Genomic DNA, 19,984 nt, shown 5'->3' on the forward strand with positions numbered 1-19,984 from the left:
ACCTCAAGCTCTAACTGACAGCTGGATCCCGGGAGAGGGGCTGGAGCAGGTGGAAATGAAATGATGACAGTGCCACCGACCGAGCGAGCAGACCTACCCCAGGCCCCTCCTCCACCACGTGCCTGCTCCACAGCCTGGGCACACACCCTGCCCTAAGGACGAGGCTAAGCCCACACACACAACCCGTGTCAGCATGACAGGAAAGGACAGGCAGCTGGACTAGACCTGGTTCGCCTGGGGCCTGGCTCCCCAGTTGGCTCCTGAGGACAGCTGGTCAGCACAGGAGGGCCTGCCCCAAAACACACCTTGAGAAACCCGTGCTGCTCTGCTTCTGTGCCGGAAAGCCTGTAATCAGTCAAGCTCCCCCTTCACTGCTGCGAAGTGTGTTCTAAACATGGCCTCTGTCCACACAACAGTGGCAGTGATGAAGCTGCAGAAGCTTCTGAGCTTTTCGGTGGGGACAGAAGGGGGTGAAACCTCCGCCATATAGCACCTATAATTATTCCCTTAAAATTTAAACTCAGAAAGACTGCCAGGTGTTGCCAGCTAGTCTTATCTGACCTGCTACATGGCCAAGTTTAAAAATAAATGGCTCTCTGTGTTAGAAACCAAGGTGCCGAGCAGCAAGGCCTCCCACAGGATAGGAACTTACCCGAGCTCTCAGTTAACTCGGCAAGGGCAAGTGTATCCTATGGATGACAAGGGCTGTAGTCCTGTGTCCCCGAGGAAAGCGGACAAAAGTTCACGGAGCCTGTGCCTGCTGGTGATGGACACTAATGCTCCCCATAAAAATCACACCCTGCTCTGGAACTGGGAAATGCACTCTTGCCCCAATCTTAAAGGACAGAAAACTGGCATAGAGAGGGTCACAACATGCCCAGAGCCCGTAGCTGGGGCATAGCTGCCTCCAGGCCACAGGACCTGTGCCGGGGCCTCCCTACCCTTCTCCACAAGCTGCCTCCAGCGCCGGGCCCACTCAGTGAGCTGCTGTGCGTACGCCTTCTCGATGCGTGCCCGCTCATGCAGGCAGTTCATGAGGTCGCTGCACAGGCGGTGGCCATCGTCGATCCGCTTCACAGTCCGCTTGTAGTTCCCGACCTAGGAGACACAACTAGCTGGGAGGCAGGGGGCTTGGGGCAGCCTGTCCTTGGCTGCTGCACAAATGGCCTCCATGCCAACCAGGCCCTGATGCGCCCCTGGGGTCACGTTTACCACACCCCACTCCCACAGTTTGAAAGGCAGCCCGTGTAGTTAATCAACCTCTCTATTTTTATTATTAATGAGATCATACACATCAGGGAACGAGGGCTTCTCAATGTTCTTTAGGTTGGGTACCAAGCAGAAACTGGGCCATGGGTCAGGAAGGGAGGCTGACTGGCTCAGGAAGGGCTATCATGGAAGAAGGGGCGGGGCTGAGGATGCCTATAAGAGCACCTCATGCAGACTGAGAAGCTGGGGCCGGCTTCCTGGAGTAGGTGACATCTAACCAAAGCCTTCTGCTTTGATGTCATCCATCCTGTGCTGGGTTATTACTTCCCAATCATAGCCGTAAAAACTTTTCCACTTCCTGAGCACCTACCATGTGCCAGGCAACCTGCTAGGTGTTTTATACCTCCAAATATTGTCTCCCCAACCTAGTAGGAATAAGCGTCTCCATTTTACAGATGAGGAAACAAAGGCTTAGAGAAGTTACATGGTTAGTCAAGATCCTGCAGCCACAGTGGCTAGGCTCGAGTTGAAGGCATTTGTGTTTTTTTTTTTTTGAGACAGTCTCACTGTCATCAGGCTGGAGTGCAGTGGCGCGATCTCGGCTCACTGCAACCCCCGCCTCCCAGGTTCAAGCGATTCTTCTGTCTCAGTCTCCTGCCTCCTGAGTAGCTGGGACTACAGGCACGCATGCCATCACACCCAGCTAATTTTTGTATTTTTAATGGAGACAGGGTTTCACCATGTTGGCCAGGATGGTCTCAATCTCCTGACCTTGTGATCCGCCTGCGTCAGCTTCCCAAAACGCTGGAATTACAGGTGTGAGCCACCACGCCCGGCCCAAAGGCAGTTTTTCAAAGCGTTCCAGGTAGGACTGTCTTGATGGCAAAGGTTTTGCAGGGCTAAGCAGAGTTTTGACTGCCTTTTTTCGCATATGAAAAGAGAAACTAGTTCATCTAAGTTATAAGTATTAAAAGAGTAACTGAGGAAATGTTAATGGCTAATTTGGGGTGAAAATGAAAATGTTTGCTATGTTTCATTCTTTGAGCTGCCGGCTTGAAAGGATACAGTCACTGATAACTTGAGCACCCAAAGGAAATATGACAGAAAGATGATCTCTTTTCAGCCTTTTTCTCCCATTGCCTTCAAAAATCTTAGTCAACCCCTTGTCAGTTTTACCTTTTCTAAAATCTCTTTGCCTGGCCCTGCAGAGATGGGTAAGGGGAGGGAAAGGGGCTACAGCATCTGGAGGAAGGGCTGTCCCTGAGGCTGAGCTAGATGGGCTGAGAACCAGAATCCCTGTGAACAGCAAAGACCCCTGGAAGGTGGTTAGCCTGGGCAGCCTTCTCCAGAGGCAGATGAGACTTCCGACTCTGCTCATTCCCTCCAAAGACCTCCCCCGGCAAGGCTGGCAGCTCGTCTGCTCGTCAAAACACGAGCTGAACCTGAGCGTCCACTCCATACTCGAGCAGCTCCTATGAGGAAGTCGAAAGCGAGCATTTTCACAGCTCACTGGAAGTGACATTATGTGGTAGCTTCCCTTAAAATGAGGCCTTACTGTCATTTTGAAATTGACAGCAGGACGAAAAAAAATACCCAACAAGCGACTTGGTATCGCCGAGCTGGTGGTAGAAGGAGCTGAGGTAACACAGCCCTAACTTAGCCTTGACAGTTGACATGAAGCCACGACCCAGAGCTGGTTTTCAGCTGTCTATTACCAACAGTATTCAAATTGGTAATCACCATCAAATCATGTATTTTGGCTCTCTTGAAACCTGCTTACCTCTCTGATTTTCAGAACCCTTGGTTAAAGCTTTAGGGAAAAGAAAAGGATATTTCTTAACAAGTCACATGTTGGTACCACCCATCGGCACACACAGGAGCTGCAACACACATTTACACGACAACTGTTGAAATCTGGAAAGCCGCGATGAATACAGGAAGAATGTTTCCGTAAGTACACATCTTAGGTTTCCATGTAAGCTCCCAGTTGGTCCTAGAGGCTGCACAGGAGGCTGTGCTGGTCCTGTGACCACTGCTGGGGACAAGAGGCAAGCTCTGAGCACAGAGCCAATGGGAGAAGGGGAGTATGCCAAACAGCTGGGATCAAGGCACCCCAGCAACACCGGCCGTGCTGTCCTGTTAATGAAACGGCTGTGTGGTGGCTCGTGACAGGCCATCACTGCAAGTCTCTATCGCCATAAACCACCAGGGACAGAGCAATGTGGCCTTCTCACTTCCCTGGGCAAAGCACTGCAGTCATCCCGGGAGCAGAGTTACTGCTGGCTGTTTCTCTAGGTTGACATGGAATCTACACACAGGCAAAACTGCCCACTACAGGGTACACTTAGATGAGTGTAAACAAACATACACCACTGTCTACCGTCTCCACAGCAAGGAACAGGACACTTCCATCTCTCATGCAGTGCCTTTGTACCCTCTTGCAGCCCCATCGCCTCCCCACACAGCCCCCAGCAACCACAGACATGATTTCTGCCCCTTTTCCAGGATGGCAAGGATATATGGAATACACAGTATGCAGCCTGGCTTTTGAGACTGGCTTCTGTCACCCACCATAATGCTTCTGAGACTGATCCATGTTGCTGTCTATGTTAGAAGTTCATTCTTTCTTACTGCTAAGCAGTATCCTATTGTGTAGTTATACCACTATTTTGTTTATCCATTCTTCCTGTTGAAGGCTGCTTGGGTCATTTTCAGTTTGGGGTAATTATGAATAAAGAAGCTATAACGTTCATCTATTGGTCTTTTGTGGGGACATATGCTTTCATGTCTCTTGGGTGAATACCTAGGAGTGGAAATGTCACATGGCACATGTACGTTTAACCAAAGTGCCAAACTGCTATCCAAAGTGACTGTGCCACTGTGCATTGCCATCAGCAACGTATGAGAGTTCCCCATCCTGCATGCTTCCAGCACTTAGTATTGTCAGGGTATTTTGTTCTGTTATTTTTAGCCATTCTACTTAGTGTAGCAATATTGCATTGTGATTTTAATTTGCATCTTTTTAAAGTCTAATAATACTGAAAATCTTTTCTTATGACTATTTGCCATCTGTATGCCTTCTTGACTAAAGTTTGTTCCTTTTTTTCTGAGCAGGGTCTTGCTTTGTTGCCCAGGCTAGAGTGCAATGCCACAATCATGGCTCACTGCAGCCTTAACCTCCCAGGCTCAAGTGATCCTCCCACCTCAGCCTCCAGAGTAGGTGGAACTACAGGTGTGCACCACAACACCTGGCTAATTTTTGTAATTTTTGCAGAGATGGGGTTTTGCCACGTTGCCCAGGCTGGTCTTGAATTCCTGGGCTCAAGCGATCCTCCCACCTTGGCCTCCCAAAGTGTTGGGATTACATGTGTAAGCCACAGCGCCTGGCCTGTTTCCTTTTTAATACATTTTTTTTTTTAAATCAAAGGTATAACAATGACTTGTTTTTAAAATGCAAGAAAATTAATTTTCAAATATTTAACAAATCAATCATACATTAAAATCAGCACATATATAGTTAACTATTTCTGCTCTATCAGTTTTGTAATTAAACAGCTCTCTTCTACTTTTTCAAAACATGAGCTTGTTTTGGGACAGCCAAATAGCAGAAAACTTTAGGTAGAAACTGAATATAAGCATGCTTTCTTCCAAACATATTAATTGTGATATTAATGGCTTCATTCACAAAATCCTCATTTTTGAACCAGGTATGAAGCTATGTATCTAACTTCCTCTAAATTCAGGCTCACTCCACTCAGAAACTAAGCTACTAAAGACAAATGCTCAGCATACATGTGCCTGGACGTCCCTTCACTCCCCTGAGGGACTGCCTGGCAGACGGAGGGCCAAGCATGTTCCTACTGAGGGACTCAGCGCTTGGGCACAGGGCACTGGAACTAGGGCACTGGGAGGAGGGGGTGAGAGGTATCCTGAAGGCAATATCCAAAGGGCATCTTCAAGGACAGGTAGGAGGCTGCCCAGATTAAAGGTGAGGCCAGGGAAATAATTCCAGGCACAGGGAATAGCACCGGCAAAAGGAAGGTGTGTCCACATGGCGATCCTGGGGCCCTGAGAGAAGTCGGCTGGGAATGAAACACAGAACACAGGGAGCGACCGGCAATGAGGGAGGGCAGATGCTGAGAAACTGGGAGGGTTAGGCCTGCATCCTGAAAGGCATCAGGCTTGGGGACTGGTGGGGCTCAGAAGGCTGGCAGGGGTGGGGACATCCTGGAAGGAAGGATTGAGAGCAGCCTCCAAAGAACGGGGCTGCCCAGTGGAACCCAGGGCAGGCGAGCCAAAAAAGGGAGCTGCCCACCCTCCAGGTGGCAGATGTGAGGACAGAGGTTGTGGGATCCCTGGCTCCCAGACAGGCTTCTCTGCATACAGCATCCCCGCCTTCTCCAGGTTGTGCCCACCTTGGGAAAGAGAACCTCCTTTCTTTTTTTTTTTTTCTTAAGACAGAGTTTCGCTCTTGTTGCCCAGGCTGGAGTACAATGGTGCGATCTCAGCTCACCACAACCTCTGCCTCCTCAGTTCAAGCGATTCTCCTGCCTCTGCCTCCCAAGTAGCTGGGATTACAGACATGTGCCACCACGCCCAGCTAATTTTGTATTTTTAGTAGAGACGGGGTTTCTCCATGTTGGTCAGGCTGATCTCGAACTTCCAACCTCAGGTGATCTGCCCACCTCAGCCTCCCAAAGTGCTGGGATTACAGGCGTGAGCCACTGTGCCCGGCCAAGAACCTCCTTTCTAGGGTACTCCGGAGGCCGCTCTCCTGCCTCCCAGGGATGGGCCTTGGGGGCCGCATCTCTCACAATCAAGCTCTGCCTCCAAGGAATCCACTCCCTTCCCCATGCCCTTCCCCGAGCCCAGGACTCGCCCTGCCGCCTGCCCTCCTCCAGGCCGCACTCACAACCTCTCAGTGAGCCAGGCTTCTAATCGTTCCTCTGAGAACCCAGTGTCAGCCAAGCCTCAGTTTTAAAGTCAGCTAGGATGAGGTGGGGGCTGGAATCTCAACCATCCCTGTGCAGAAACATCCGTGCAATCAGGTGCAGAGAAAGGGGCTCTACCTGAAACCCAGTGGCTTGTCACAGGCATGCTGAGGGGACTATCCGAAGAGGCCACGTCAGCTCCTCCATCCTGCATGCATCTGTTGTGAAGAGTCCAGAGGTGCCTTTCACAAGGATGCTGGGGAAAGTCTGCTGTGCAGACAGAGGACCATGCCAAGCTCTGTGGTGCTCTCAACCCCTAACACCTTCAGACTCTGGGCCCTAAGAGGGTATGAACCTGTGTCTTTCTAATCCACCACTCTTTCTCCATTGCTTTCCACAGGGTCTACCACACAGCAGGCACCCCATAAAAATGTGAGGTAAAGCCATAACATGACCAGAAGAAAATGTACGTGAATACCTTTGAGACTTAGGGTGGGGCTCCTTCAACAAAACTATTCTTTTTCTTTTTTTTTGAGACGGAGTCTAGCTCTGTTGCCCAAGCTGGAGTACCATGGTGCGATCTCGGCTCACTGCAACCTCTGCCTCCCGGGTTCAAGCAATTTTCCTGCCTCAGCCTCCCGAGTAGCTGGGATGACAACACAAAGGGCACACAGAGATGTCCCGTACGTGGGTAACCAGAGGCACGCGCCTGAGAACAGCAAGGCAGCTCTATGCCTGTAGACTGCAGTCATTAGAGAGTGGGAACGGCCAAGTGTGGGCAGAGGTAGGTGTACAGCACCCTTTACTGGATATCCTGGTGGAAGAGACTGGGCAGGCCTCTATGCACAACCAGGCAGCCATTCAGCCATGAAGCATGCACGCGCCCTACAATGACCCGGCAGCTTCATTCCGGGCTTACATCCCCACAGAAATGTTCCCTTGGGTCTCAGGACAGGTAGGGGCCCTCTCCCTGGGGAATGCACAGGGAAGCACAGGGCCCAGCAGTGCAGGAGAAGGAAGGATGTGCACGACTACGCTGACACACTGACCCAGAACAGAATGATGTGGGGCATGATGCCATTTACATCAATTAAGAATGTGTGCACATGAAGTAGGGGTGCGAAGTTTATGACAGCAGATGCTAACAAAAGCTGTAACATTAGAAATGGGGAGGGGGCCTAGGTATCAACTGCAGGTGGAGAAATGGAAACAGGAACGGTATTGATGAGCAAGTCCCCCTCCTACCTGCCCCCATCCCAGCTCTCTGTGAAGTCCTGGCTCCTTTTCCCCACGGAGGCTTCCCTGATGCAGCCCGTCCTTGCTGGAGCACCAGCGTGGAGCACCAGCCCAGTCTACACCATCCACACCCACAGACAGGGGAGACTCGTCTGAGGACTCCTGCCATCTGGTCCAGCTGGGGGCCATGATGGCCCTTCCGAATACCGTCCCCATGCCCCTCGGGTCACAGCTCGTCTCAAAATTGCCTCGAGCACATTAGCCTCACTTCCCTGGCTAGACTGCAGGCCTCCCGGCAACAGGTATCACACACTGAGTGATTTTCACTAGCGACGGCATCCTAATAGAGCATGCCCACACTTGGTCAGGCAGGGTACTGACAGTTTTACATGCCACTCCACTTAATCTTATGACAGTGCTAGCCAGGGGATACTATTAATGTCTATTTTTAAAAATTAAATTAAATTTTATTATTTGAGAGAAGGGTCTCACTCTATTGCCCAGGCTGGAGTGCAGTGGCACATCACAGAGGCACGACCTTCCTGTCTAAAGCGATCCTCCTGCCTCAGCCTCTGAGTAGGTGGGACCACAGGTATGTACCACTACACCTGGCTAATTTTTTCTATTTTTTGTAGAGACAGGTTCTTACTATGTTGCCAGGGCTGATTTCAAACTCCTAGGCTCAAGCAATCCTCCCAACATGACCTCCCAAAGTGCTGGGATTACAGGCATGAGCCACTGCACCTCACCTAGTGTCCCTATTTTACAGAAAAGGAAACTGGAGTTTGAAGAGATGCAGTCACTCATGGTCATGCAACAGAAAGAGAGGCGACCTGCCCAAACCTCCCTCAGGCCAGGATCAGAGCTGGTGTAAACTGAGACTTATCAGATCAACATGAGATGGTGCATGTGCTTTCAGCCAGCCCTGTGGACTCCAGCAAGTCACAAACAGAATTCCAGACTCCAAGCAGCACACACAGGCCCTGCTCCTGTCCCCACTATATGCCAACGAAGTTCCCAGGAACCCCAAGCCTGTAAACTACTAGGACCGGTTGCCGAGGATGAGCTTGATTTTAACCTCAGGATGATCTTCCCCTTTAATCTGTGGCCCTGAAGGCCCAAAAGCACCACAATTGCTCCCTCTGCACCCTGGAGAGGAAGGGCCAAGGGTGAGCCAGCTGTGCCAAGCTGACGTACAGAAGAGCTCCTAGTGGCACCCCTCTCCAGGCAAGTTCGTGGAACCAGAGTCAAATGTTTTATCCAAAACTGACCAAGTATGCCAAGAAGCTCTAGCATCTCCTCTGCCAGCCTGGTAGACAAGGACGAGGCAACTCTTTAGGAATTCCTTAATTCCAATTCTGTAGCTGGCAACAAGACGGGCAAAATGCTTTCAATATCTTGTTCAAATCCATCAGATTTCCCAGCCCTAACAAGACCTCCTTCCCTTCACTTGCTCTCATGAGGGAAGCAGCACAGATCTGGCCCTGCCCCGAAATGTGTAACTTTGTACAAGTCCCTCTCCATATATTTCTGTCCTTTCAGTTGTCAGGCAGAGTCAGAGCTATTCCTGTGAGGACCAAATGGCCCAGGATAGGAGGAGTTCACACTGCAGGGTAGGTTTCTTCCTAGCCAGCTGTGCTCTCCACCTGCCACGGCGATCGCCTGACAAGACCGAACTTCTTGCTCAGCCATTTCTTCATCCTGTCTGGGGGTTGGGGTGGGGGGTGAGGTGAGCCTTCACAATTCCAGGGTTTCTGACTGAAGATGATGTTGACGGTTCCTGGCACATCTGAGCAGCTCTGGGTCAAATATTTGACTCTGGTTCCATGGGTTCGCCTGCAGCGGCACCACCAGGGCTTCCTCCTTCCCTGGCTCAGCTCAGACCAGCTGGCTCGCCCCCGGCCCTTCCTCTCCAGGGTGCAGAGGGAGCAGTTTCCAGTCTGTTGATGCCACCAGCTGCCTGGCTCCCCACAGAAGCATTCATCACTCCATTTCTGAGAGTCTGGCAACACCCTCTTGCCACTGAGAGGTATTTAAGGAACATCCACTGTGTGTGAAGGGTCACGAGACCCTAGGGATATAGTGGTGAACAAGCTGCCATTAGACTGTCCCTCATGGAACTTCTGGCCAGAAAAATAATGCAATGAGGCAGTGACACTTTCTGAGAAGGAACACTCTGGGTGGTCAGGGCTGCCTGGAGGAAACAACGTTTGAGGCGGTAGCTGAAGGCAGCTCTGAGGCAAGGCCGCTTTCTCACAGCTGAGGAAAATGCCATGAGGCCCACGGAGAGCAAGATGGGGGCTCTGCTGCCCCGGGACACCTCCCCCACAGCTCACCCCTCTCCCGGTGGACATGTGCTGTGCCATGCCAAAATGCGTCAAAATAGTGGGTTCTGAGGGCAACTACTATGTCTCTATATGTCTCCATCATCCATGCCAGGCAGAGAGAGGACACCCTATCTTCTCAGAGCCCAAATGGTGCTGGGAGATGGGATTTCCATTCCCCCTGGAAAGGAAGGGACTGAGAAGTTGCTGAGACCTCAGAGGCACGGCCAACGAAACAACTCATGATCCTTTACCTATCAGTTCTTTTTTTTTTTTTTTTGAGACGGAGTCTTGCTCTGTCGTCCAGGCTGGAGTGCAGTAGTGCATCTTGGCTCACTGCAACCTCCGCCTCCTGGGTTCAAGTGATTCTCCTGCCTCAGCCTCCCAAGTAGCTGGGATTACAGGTGTGTGCCACCATGCCTGGCTAATTTTTGTATTTTTAGTAGAGACAGGGCTTCGCCATGTTGGCCAGGCTGCTCTTGAACTCCTGACCTCAAGTGATCCACTGGCCTCAGTCTCCCAAAGTGTTGGATTACAGGCGTGAGCCACCACGCCCAGGCTCTTTATCAGTTCTTAATCCTGCGAGTCACAGGAGCTCTCTCCATGGTAGCTAAAAGGAATCAACTCTCAGCGTGTCATCAGCCAGTAACTTCATGGCCAGCAGAAGAGCAGCTCCCGGCGCTTCTGCCACATTCCTGAGAGAGTCACGTAAGCACAGCCAGCTGCAGGAACTCACCGGGCCTTCACTGCAGCTACAAAGCTTTCAGGGAAATCCAGGGCCTGAGTTAGTTTATCCCTAAGCAACCCGTGACCCAGGCAGTTAGCGGGGGCTCCTGGACTGAGTCCCTTCTCCTCAGGACTGTGCCTTGCAGAGTCACTACCTCTCACCCACCTTCCCTGGGGAGGGTGTGCGTGGGCCTGGCAGATGTTGTATCCTGTACGCAACTGGAGGCGTCCCCATGGTGACAGCTTCAGGCAACTTTCTTCCAACCTATCCTAACCCCTATGCTGAATCCCCCTTTCCAAACGGGGATGACTATTGATATTAGGGTTGTGAAATCTATGATGTGTGTTTGAAAACACCAAAGAGTAACAGGTGTCCTGGAAATATTATCAAGTCTGTGCCTTGCTTTCAGGTGCCAAACTGCAATTTCCACATCCTCATTTCTATGGGATTCCACTCGTCCTGGTCCCCAAACTTCCTACCAGCTCGTCCACCACTGGACTCCCAACTTGTCTCAGCCCTGGAATGTAGGCCCTAGGAGTTCCATGCTTCGGTGCTACCTTGAACCACAAGCTCAGACTAACATCTAACCTCACTGGGGATCCCCATCTGCAAATGAGGTGATGCTATTTACCTTGCAGGCCCCAAGAGGGTTAGAGATTCAGAATCGCCTTGAGTCTGATCTGCAATCCCAGCTTGGTTCTGACCCAGCACTAGTCCTGTCCTTTCCTTGGGGCCTCACTTCTGTCTCAACTTGGGGTTTTCAGTTCTTGCCCCCAACACTGACTGGCCGTATCCTCTGTTTCTGAAACCTGTATCCTCAAGAACAAAGCTAAAGAAAATGGAGCTCACTACCCTGAAAGCACTCCTCGCTGTTTGATTATTTAAAACCACAAATCCCAGATTTCAACAACCTTAAAGACCCACTGAGTTATGAATCTCTAACTGAAATGTTCAAAACGACAAAATAAAAAATAGATGACACAGAAACCCAGAAATTGCAATTTTTAGATCCTAACTCCAAAGGCAGAACACATAAGATAAATAACGTAGAGCGCGAGGATGTGTTTACGCAAAGTTGTGTTGAACTGAACTCTTCCTCGAGGTCGTCGGCCAGGTTCCCCATGCTCTGCTCCCTTGGTGCGTGTTACAGACATCGAGAAGGCCCTGCGACACCCTACATGGCGTTCACACGCGCAGCATATGCCACCCTGTGTGCCATAGCCCCCAAGACCCCACCCTGGAGCCCTGGGTCTCCGGGAAGACAGGCCCTGCTCACTTGCCTTCAGCTGAGCACCCAGCAAGTGGCAGGAATTTGGTCCGTGGCTGCCGCTTTTGCTCTCCCTCACTCCTCAGGGATGCACCCCCACTGACGCAGGCATCACCTTGCTGGAAGAGCCGCCATGGCGAGGTCACCTGCCCGGTCCCTAAGCTCGCTGAAGACCCGAGGCTTTTGGCAGAATCCCCGAGGCACCCCCTGACTGACGGGGAGTGTGAGACATCCAAAACTGGCTCGACCCCTAAGGTCCAAAGCCGATGATCTAGTGGGGAAACTGCCAGCTGGGAAAAGGTGGAGGAGCAATTCTTCCAGGAAGCCTCCCCGCCTCCTTCCGTTCCTTCCTCTCCCCAGTTTGGTGCTTCCACAGCCCCCCATACCGCACTCCAGTCTACTTCCACCCTGGCCCTAGCCCCCTGTACCTGAATCCTGGTTTACTTCATGACTCCTGTTACCCTACCAGTCCCCGCTACTGGAATGTGGGCTCCTCTCCCCATCTCGGTACCTGGGCACCCCAGCTCTGCCCCCCTGCATGTGCCCAGCTCAAACAATTGTTTATCCACACGTCTCCATGGAGCTAAGCCACCAGTCTAACGAGCACTACAGACCCCACCTGCTTTAAAATGAAAGGAGATTTGTTACTGAGTAGAGAGGAAAAACAGGTCTCTTAAACAGTTTTAAAAAGTTACTCTGACACCACTGAACTCAAATAAGAAAATAAAATTTTATCTTCATCTACAGAAATGCCCAAAAAAAAAGTTTTAAATTTTATCTCCAGAAGACAAGCTTCTTGACAGCACAAACCCCAAAGTGCTAAATTCCCTCAACACAAAACCAAAGAACTCTTTCTCTGCATTTAGAATGATGGCATTTAGACGGGGGGAGACAGGTCTGCCTGCACAACAGAAGGAAAGGTGACCTCACTCATACTCATCCACCTTTTCCTGTCTCCGCATGTGCAATGCTCCCGTGTGTGGCTGCAGAAGCGGTAAGTGTAGAGAGGATGCTCAGAGACCACTCAGGCTCGGGAGTCATCTAGACTTGGCCCCGCCATGCAGGTGTTCTGTGACCTCAGACAAGATAAACTCTGGGTGTCAACAGGCTCAACGGTCCGCTGGCCCAGGGCCCAACTACCAGCAAGAGCCATCCCTGGCCTGGGCCTGACCTGTGACGGTGCACCCCAAATTCTGCTTTCTCTTCTTCCACTAAAAGTGGAACCTGATTTTTCCCAGTATCGGGAATGACTGAGCACACAGGCCGAAGACAATGTTGTAGATGTCATACATGAAAGAGCTGAAAACAAAATGACAGATTCGACGGCCTGTGGCAGCCAGCCAAAATAAACTGCCCGGCTGGCTCCCTGCAGTGCTCCTGGGTGGATGGGTAAAGGGGACTGATGCTGGCCGGGGCTGGTCCCCGCCCTGTTTGCCCTGCACGTGGGAAGCTGCCTATGGGAACCAGGCCACTTCTGCAGCTACCGGAACCCAGCAGGCGAGGCTCCTGTGAGAGCTTCAGTCGTATCTACCTGACCACCCACCGCCACCCACTCCTTCAAGTATGTAAGTCCCTCCCATGTGCTGTGCATGGCACCAGGCCCTGGCAACACCAGCCAAGCAGGGCCTCCCTGCTCCTGCCGAGCTAGGGGACAGTGGCCATGGACAGCGATGGCAGCAGTGCTGAAAACTGTCCAAGGGAAATGGCAGTCACTTGTGGAACTGTCTTGTGCTGCTGCTGGCCTGTGAGCTCCAAGAGGACAAGGGACTGTCCCTGTCACATTCACCTCTGTGTCCCAGTCCCAAGCTCAGGCCAGCCATGAGCCTGACTGACTGATCAAGGGGGACAAAGGACGGCTTGGTTAAAACCCATCACATCATGAGAAAAAGAAAAAACTCCATTACTGGGTAGAGATTGGGCAGCAAAAGCTGCTTTCTGCTCTAATCTCAATGTCAAAGTCTGTCCAATGTTGACTTCTGTCTTTGCTTAGGTTGTGTATTCTAAACTGTGAAAACCACCTATTTAAAAACGCCTAATTCTGAAGAGTCACGAGGTTCAGGGTCAGCCAAACTTCGCCAAGACAAAGGCAGCCCACATGTCGAGGGCCCTGATCTGCCCCATAGGACAACAAGGTCTATCTGAACCATAATGGGAATGTCCACTATAGCTCAGGGGGAGGGTCACCCACATAAGAAGGGCAGGATCTTAGGAAAACTATTTTCTCACGGGCTTAGAAGAAATTCACGTCAATACAACTCATTCCTGAAAAAGGTAGGTATACAGCGCTCTGAAGAGCGGGCTGCAGCAGCCCGTTCAGAAATCCCAGAATCGCCAAATGCCATCAGAAACGCAACTCTCCCCAAAATAAGGATAGCCTTAAACGAAGATTATGCAATATACACCATGTCTACATTTTGTGTGTAACATCGGGGTAGGAAAAAAAGTTTTTGCCAAAAGAGACAAAAAGTATCACACACAATTCTAGCCTCTTGGTGGGTGTTCTCTGTAATTCTTACAACCATCCTGGAAGCAGGAAATTAGCAATGCCATGTTACAGCCTAGGAAATGCTGGAGAGCACACGGGAAGACTGCCCAAGCCTGCCCAGAGTGGTCAGGGGCCACACCAGGCAGGTCACAGATCTCTGTGGATGGGAGCCTGGGGTGGCTCAGCTTGGCTACAGCCCAGGGCAGAGCTTCTCAGGAAGAGCCAGGGAGTCCAGCTGGCTGTCAACACATGCTCATGTCTTGGCCATGCGAAAGAGTATGCTTCTATTTGGAAGGTGATGCAGAAAACTGAAGCTTCCCAGCAGGGCAGGGAGCTGTCCAATCTGCTTTTCTCGATGGGCTACCTGGCAGTGGGGTGGAGACTGAGGAGTTGATGCCTTAATCCTTGCTCATGGTTCAGCAGATACCAGTTCGGTGAAAAGAAAGAATTAATGGTAATTTTTAGAAACTTTAGTGAAACTAAACTTTAGTGGATCACTAACCTTCTAGGAGCCATGTCTGAGCATGGTAGGGTGATAATTAAGCTGATGCACACCCTGTCCCGAGGAGCCCGTGGCTGTGGGCACACCGCTCCCGCAGGGCTGACATAGGCAGGCCACCTCAGGGAAAAGTCCGTCGGGGTCGGCGTGTGGAGGCGGCTGGACAGCAGACAGCGCCAGTCACTGCTGCTGAGCACGAGGTGGTATTGTCGTTCGCTCACTTCGTGCTTGCGCTCAGGGCACTGCTCAGCCGCCTCCTTACTGCTCTGGCTCTAGGAGGCCCGAGGCTGTGCTCTCATTTAGGGTGCCCAGGACTTGGCCCAGGGCCTGGGTCATGGCAGCTTCTAAATATGTGTCCTATAAAATTGGTATGGAAGGATGGGGAAAGTATCGCTCCACATGGACAACGAAGATGAAGGTGTTATCACACGATGAGCTGTCCTGCAGTGCTAGAGTCTGAGAGAAACCAGCCCGACTGAGAGCGAGTTACAAACAACCTACCGGGAGAGCCTTCCTGGCAGGGAACGGTAAATGTTGAGTCACGTGCCACCTCTTTGGGGCTAACATTCCCAGAATATTTGACACAAGATACTTATGTTCTCTTCATCTCCCCAAATATTCTTCTCAGGGGCTCTTCGTGCCCATAAGATAGTGCAGAGAGGTCAGACCCAGCCTGGCTTCATCCAGGAGATCTGAGCTCTAAATGCACGGCCAGCTGACAGCTGTGCAGAAATCCCGTCTCTGGGGAGCTTTTGTTCAGGCAGACTGAGGCTCCAGTTCCTAAAATAAGTGGCGTCTGCCCTCCTAGCCTGGCCCCCAAGGAGCCCTCAGAGATGCAGGCAGCGGCTCTCAGCCCTGCTGGGGACAGACCTGTCATCCTGTTCCCAGAGCCCACTGAGGGCAAGGGAGGCCAGGAAGCACCGGTGACACTTGAAAAGTCCCATGGCCCACAGCCTAGGCCCTTTGTACACCAGCTCCTAGAACCAAAGAGAAGGCCTGGAAGCAGTGCCCAGAAGCGGAGAGGCAGGAAGAGGGCCCCTGGGCTCCTGCAAGAAGTCAGGAAAACTTGCCAGAAGCAGCCAAGCTTCCATACCCTGCTGTGAAGCCTGTGGGCAGACCAGACCAGGCTCTGACTTGCTGAGGGAGCGACCCACCTGGGAAACTGCCTCCACCTGGCCCTGCCACTGTAATCCCACACGACTTCCCATCTTGCTCCAAAACTGGCCCTTAGCACCAAAAAGGTCAAGGTCCTCAGCACTCTGTAAGACCACACTCATTCAGGCTCCAGACTTGGTTCCAACCTGGAATGCCATCCCCTCTACTCCTTTCCAATTCTTGGCCCAACCCTACTCAGCCACAGGCCTCCTCGCTGCCCAGCAGACCATGTCACTGAGAGGCAGAGCTTGGGGTGGTCCCTCCTGCTCTCATACTCCATAAGCATCTTCTTTGTGGGAACTGGATCCCCTCTCCTCTCTTCCTCTTTTTTTTCCCCCTATATCTACAGGGTTGGGGAATGCAGGAGGTACTCCTTCCAAATACGCATTAAATAGCTCTATTCAGCATCATGCCCCTGTGGGTAACCTCTCCTCCCACAGGTCAGTATGGGTTCCTTCATTTGTCTAGTAAGCATCCGAGTGCAGCAATGTCCCTGGCCCATGCTGCCTTTCCTGCTCCTTCCCCCATGGCAACCCCAGCAAATCATACAGCACCTGGCATGATGAACTGCCTAGTGTCTACCTTATTCCTTGTAAATGTCACAGCCAAAGGCTCCTGGAGGACAGGGCCACACAGAAGATGGCTCTGGAGTGACATATTCCAGTTAACACCTTTTGGTGGGAAGGAGTAAAATTAAACACAAAAAACTTTTTCACCTCAAGACCACAAGGCTTTCTTTGGAAAAGTGTCCTTCCATGGGAAAGAGGAACTTGCCATCTGCCTGGGAAGATGTGCAGTTGGCAGGGTGCCCCTGAGTCTCTCAGATCCCAGCAGGCCACCACTGAGCAGTCGCTCCGCCACTCAGCGAACATCCATCATGGAGGAGGCGGACAACCACAGCACTGTGGGGCTGACAGTGGCTGAAGAGTAATTTCAGGGACAGCATCACAAGCTGAGCAGAGCCCGCCTGAGCGTTTTCAGGCAAAAGGAGATGTTCTTGACTACTGACATTATTGCGGTTGAGAATTTAACAGGGAGCATAAGAGCTTAATTACTGGGCTTGTTAAAGCTACTTGATATATTTAATATATGCTGACAATATACACTGGCAACGTTCACCTAAATGTTTTTAACAAGCAGCTGAAGACTTCTGTAATAGCACTATATTTAGCTACAGTTTAGCTCTTTTCCCAGCAGTTTCTGCCACCAAGTGGGTAACGAAGACAATGCCACCAAGGGCACCGCAGGAACAGACACTGACTGTGTGCACCGACTCCCTCAGTTCCCATGTCAGAGGGAAGGGCCCCCACCAGCCTTGCCCTGACGCCCTAAAACACTTAACGTTGATTCATTCTTTTAACCCTCACAATACTAGGATGTGGGTACCGTTATTACCCCCATCTTATAGATTGGGAAATGAAGGCAAAAAAAGATCAGTAACTTGCCCAAAGCCATACACAGGAAGTAAGTGATCAGGCCAGCAGTCAAACCCAGACCTCCTGGTTCCAAAGCAATGTCTCACCTGTCCCCATTGCCTCTCCCCACCTATCCCTCACAAGGAAGGGCCTTTTGAGTGTGCTTGTCCTGTGTGCACCATCACCAAGCTCAAGGCAGGGAATGATTGATGCCAGCCAGCAATGTCACTACAGTTACAAAAAAGAAGCTCCCCATAACTGGAAAGGTTTCTATCTATAGTTTTGGTTCAGTGTTGAGAACAAGGGCCTGCACTTCTGAAGGCCAGCGAGCTCACAGGAAGGCTCTGCACAGCTGCTGCTGGCTCCATGAGTGCTCCTGCACTAACGAGGCCACAGCTTCTCTGGGGGGGGGCCAGCCAGTGGGACCTGACTACTAGAACCTGTACCTGCAGGTGGGGGCAGAGGCAGTCCTGAATTCTAGCACTGTTCCAGGGGCACCTCCAAACCACGTCTTGTAACTACTGGTTCTGACACAGCTTCATCTAGTTTCACGGCCAACCTCCTGGCATGCTGTGACATGGGGCTGGCGACCTGTTTGACTGTCACTCTTGGTGTCTTAAGTGAAATATTTCCCAGGCAGATATGCCTCTCCAGCTGCTGAAATTTGAGCTGGGTGCCCCCCTCACCCCTCCAGAAGGATGCCACCAGCCGAGGGGTGGCAGCAGAGAGGGCCTGCATGCTCTGTGCCTTTCCACATTTACTTCTGCTGTGGCAGAAGCCAGCTCCTGGAGGGCAGGGACTTGGTCTGCCACATCCCTTGCCTAGCACACTGTAGGTACTCAGTTAACACATAATTTTAACAAAGGTATTCGGCTAAAAGTCGATGATCTTTTGTCCAATACATAGGGGAAAAATGTGTTGACAGAATTTTGAGCTTCTTGTCCATCTTTTTTTAAACTTGGGCAACTGTGATCACTTGTCTATGTCACAGTATCTATCACTGATCATTTGTTTATAAAATGACTTCATGCTAGTCCCCAGCAAACACCAGGGCATCACCCTCATCTCTTCTACTATTGGAGCCTCCTGTGTCACAGAAGCATCCACGTGGGTGCTGCCATCCATGTTCTTATCTTGTCCTGGCAGCCCTCCTTAGAGGCCAATAGTATCCCCCACTTCACAGATGAAGATCGCAAGGCTCAGATCAGTTGAGCAACTTGCCCAAAGTCACACAGCCAGCATCAGCACAGCTGGAATCAGAGCTCAGAGTTTTCTAACTGCAAAGCCTCCTTTTCTTTCTTTTTTTTTTTTTTGAGACCAAGTCTTGCTCTGTTGCCCAGGCTGGAGTGCAGTGGCACAGTCTTGGCTCACTGCAACCTCCGCCTTCTGGGTTCAAGCAATTCCCCTGCCTCAGCCTCCCAAATAGCTGGGGTTACAGGTGCCTGCCACCACGCTCGGCTAATTTTTTGTATTTTAGTAGAGATGGGGTTTCACCATGTTGGCCAGGCTGATCTTGAACTCCTGACCTCATGATCTACCCGCCTCGGCCTCCCAAAGTGCTGGGATTACAGGCGTGAGCCACCGCTCCCAGCCATGCAAAGTCTCTTTCCGTGAAGGCCAGGAAAGCTCCAGGGATTTTGCCACACGGACAAAATTAGACCAAAAATTGACCTCCTGTAGTCCCAGCTGCTCACTAGGCTGAGGTGGGAGGATGGCTTGAGCCCAGGAGATCAAGGCTTCAGTGAGCCATGATGGTGCCACTACACTCCAGCCTGCGCTCTCAAGACCTCAACTGTTTAAAAAAAAAAAAAAAAAGACGGACTTTCCATTAACTAGCAGGCAGGAAAAGTAAGTGGGACTCAGGAACAATGCCCTCCGCCCCCACAAAAAAAACACAAAATAATCTAATCAGGAAGAGAGCCACTCACAGGTACAAACTGGCAGCAGATGCTCAAACAAGTTTGAAGGCATTTGGCCCTCTGGCCACTTGCCTGTGCTGTCCAGCGTGATGTCAAATCACAGCCCTCCGTGTTTCTACATAAAACTCAACAGTAAAGTGCCTCGTAGGATAAGCTGAGCAATTAGCATCTGTCTCTCCCACCCACATCATGGCAAACATAAAAAGGAAGGTGATCGCCAAGACCTTTCATAAACACCCCTAATCTCTTTAAGTATCAGACTTTCCTAGCAAGGTAAGTTTACTGCCTTCGATGATGGCTAAGGCATACCTGAACTGCCTAAAAACAAGTGTCCACACCTTTTCTGCTACTACCTAGGTCTGACTACAAATCCCTGGCTGGTTTTGGGGTATGTTCACCTCATTTCCCAACCTCCACCAAAAAAACCAAAGGGCCTGCCAGACACTGTTGGCCTGGCCACTTCATTCACTGGAAGAAAGCAGGTGCATTACCTCCCAGAAGCTGTCGCTGGACACTTCTACTCCAACGGAATCATCATACGTGACAGACATTTCTTCAAAGGCTGAGGGAGCAGCAAAGTATACTTAGTCAGGGATCAACTTCGGATGCTCAAAATCTGTAGACAAACCTATGAACGAAAAACATATATCATAGTGGTTTTTAAATGCCCAAGGTAAAGAAACAAGTCATCTCTATTTCACAACTTCCCATTTCTAATCACTGCCTTCAGTACCGGGTGGTCTATAATATTTCCTTTAGGTGGGAGAAAGCCAGTAGACTCTAACCAACTCTGGGCGGATATGTGTATGTCTGTGTG

At 51.0% G+C, this 19,984-nt stretch overlaps 1 protein-coding gene across 4 annotated transcripts in view; it reads right to left on the reverse strand.

Annotated features, from left to right (window-relative positions):
- The window catches only part of PACSIN2 (protein kinase C and casein kinase substrate in neurons 2), a 145,833-nt gene that overhangs the window by 21,803 nt on the left and 104,046 nt on the right, over nucleotides 1–19,984 (reverse strand). For all 4 annotated transcript variants that reach the window (XM_011983998.1, XM_011983997.1, XM_011984000.1 and 1 more), the window contains exons 2-3: nucleotides 19,659–19,795; nucleotides 942–1,098 (exon numbers count right to left, since the gene is read on the reverse strand). In XM_011983998.1, the coding sequence (XP_011839388.1) occupies nucleotides 942–1,098; nucleotides 19,659–19,718 (217 nt within the window). In that variant the 5' untranslated portion in view covers nucleotides 19,719–19,795. The remainder of the gene's footprint in view (nucleotides 1–941; nucleotides 1,099–19,658; nucleotides 19,796–19,984) is intronic.

This window comes from Mandrillus leucophaeus, unplaced genomic scaffold (genome assembly GCF_000951045.1).
Source record: "Mandrillus leucophaeus isolate KB7577 unplaced genomic scaffold, Mleu.le_1.0 Scaffold26, whole genome shotgun sequence".
NCBI classification, from domain to species: domain Eukaryota; kingdom Metazoa; phylum Chordata; class Mammalia; order Primates; family Cercopithecidae; genus Mandrillus; species Mandrillus leucophaeus.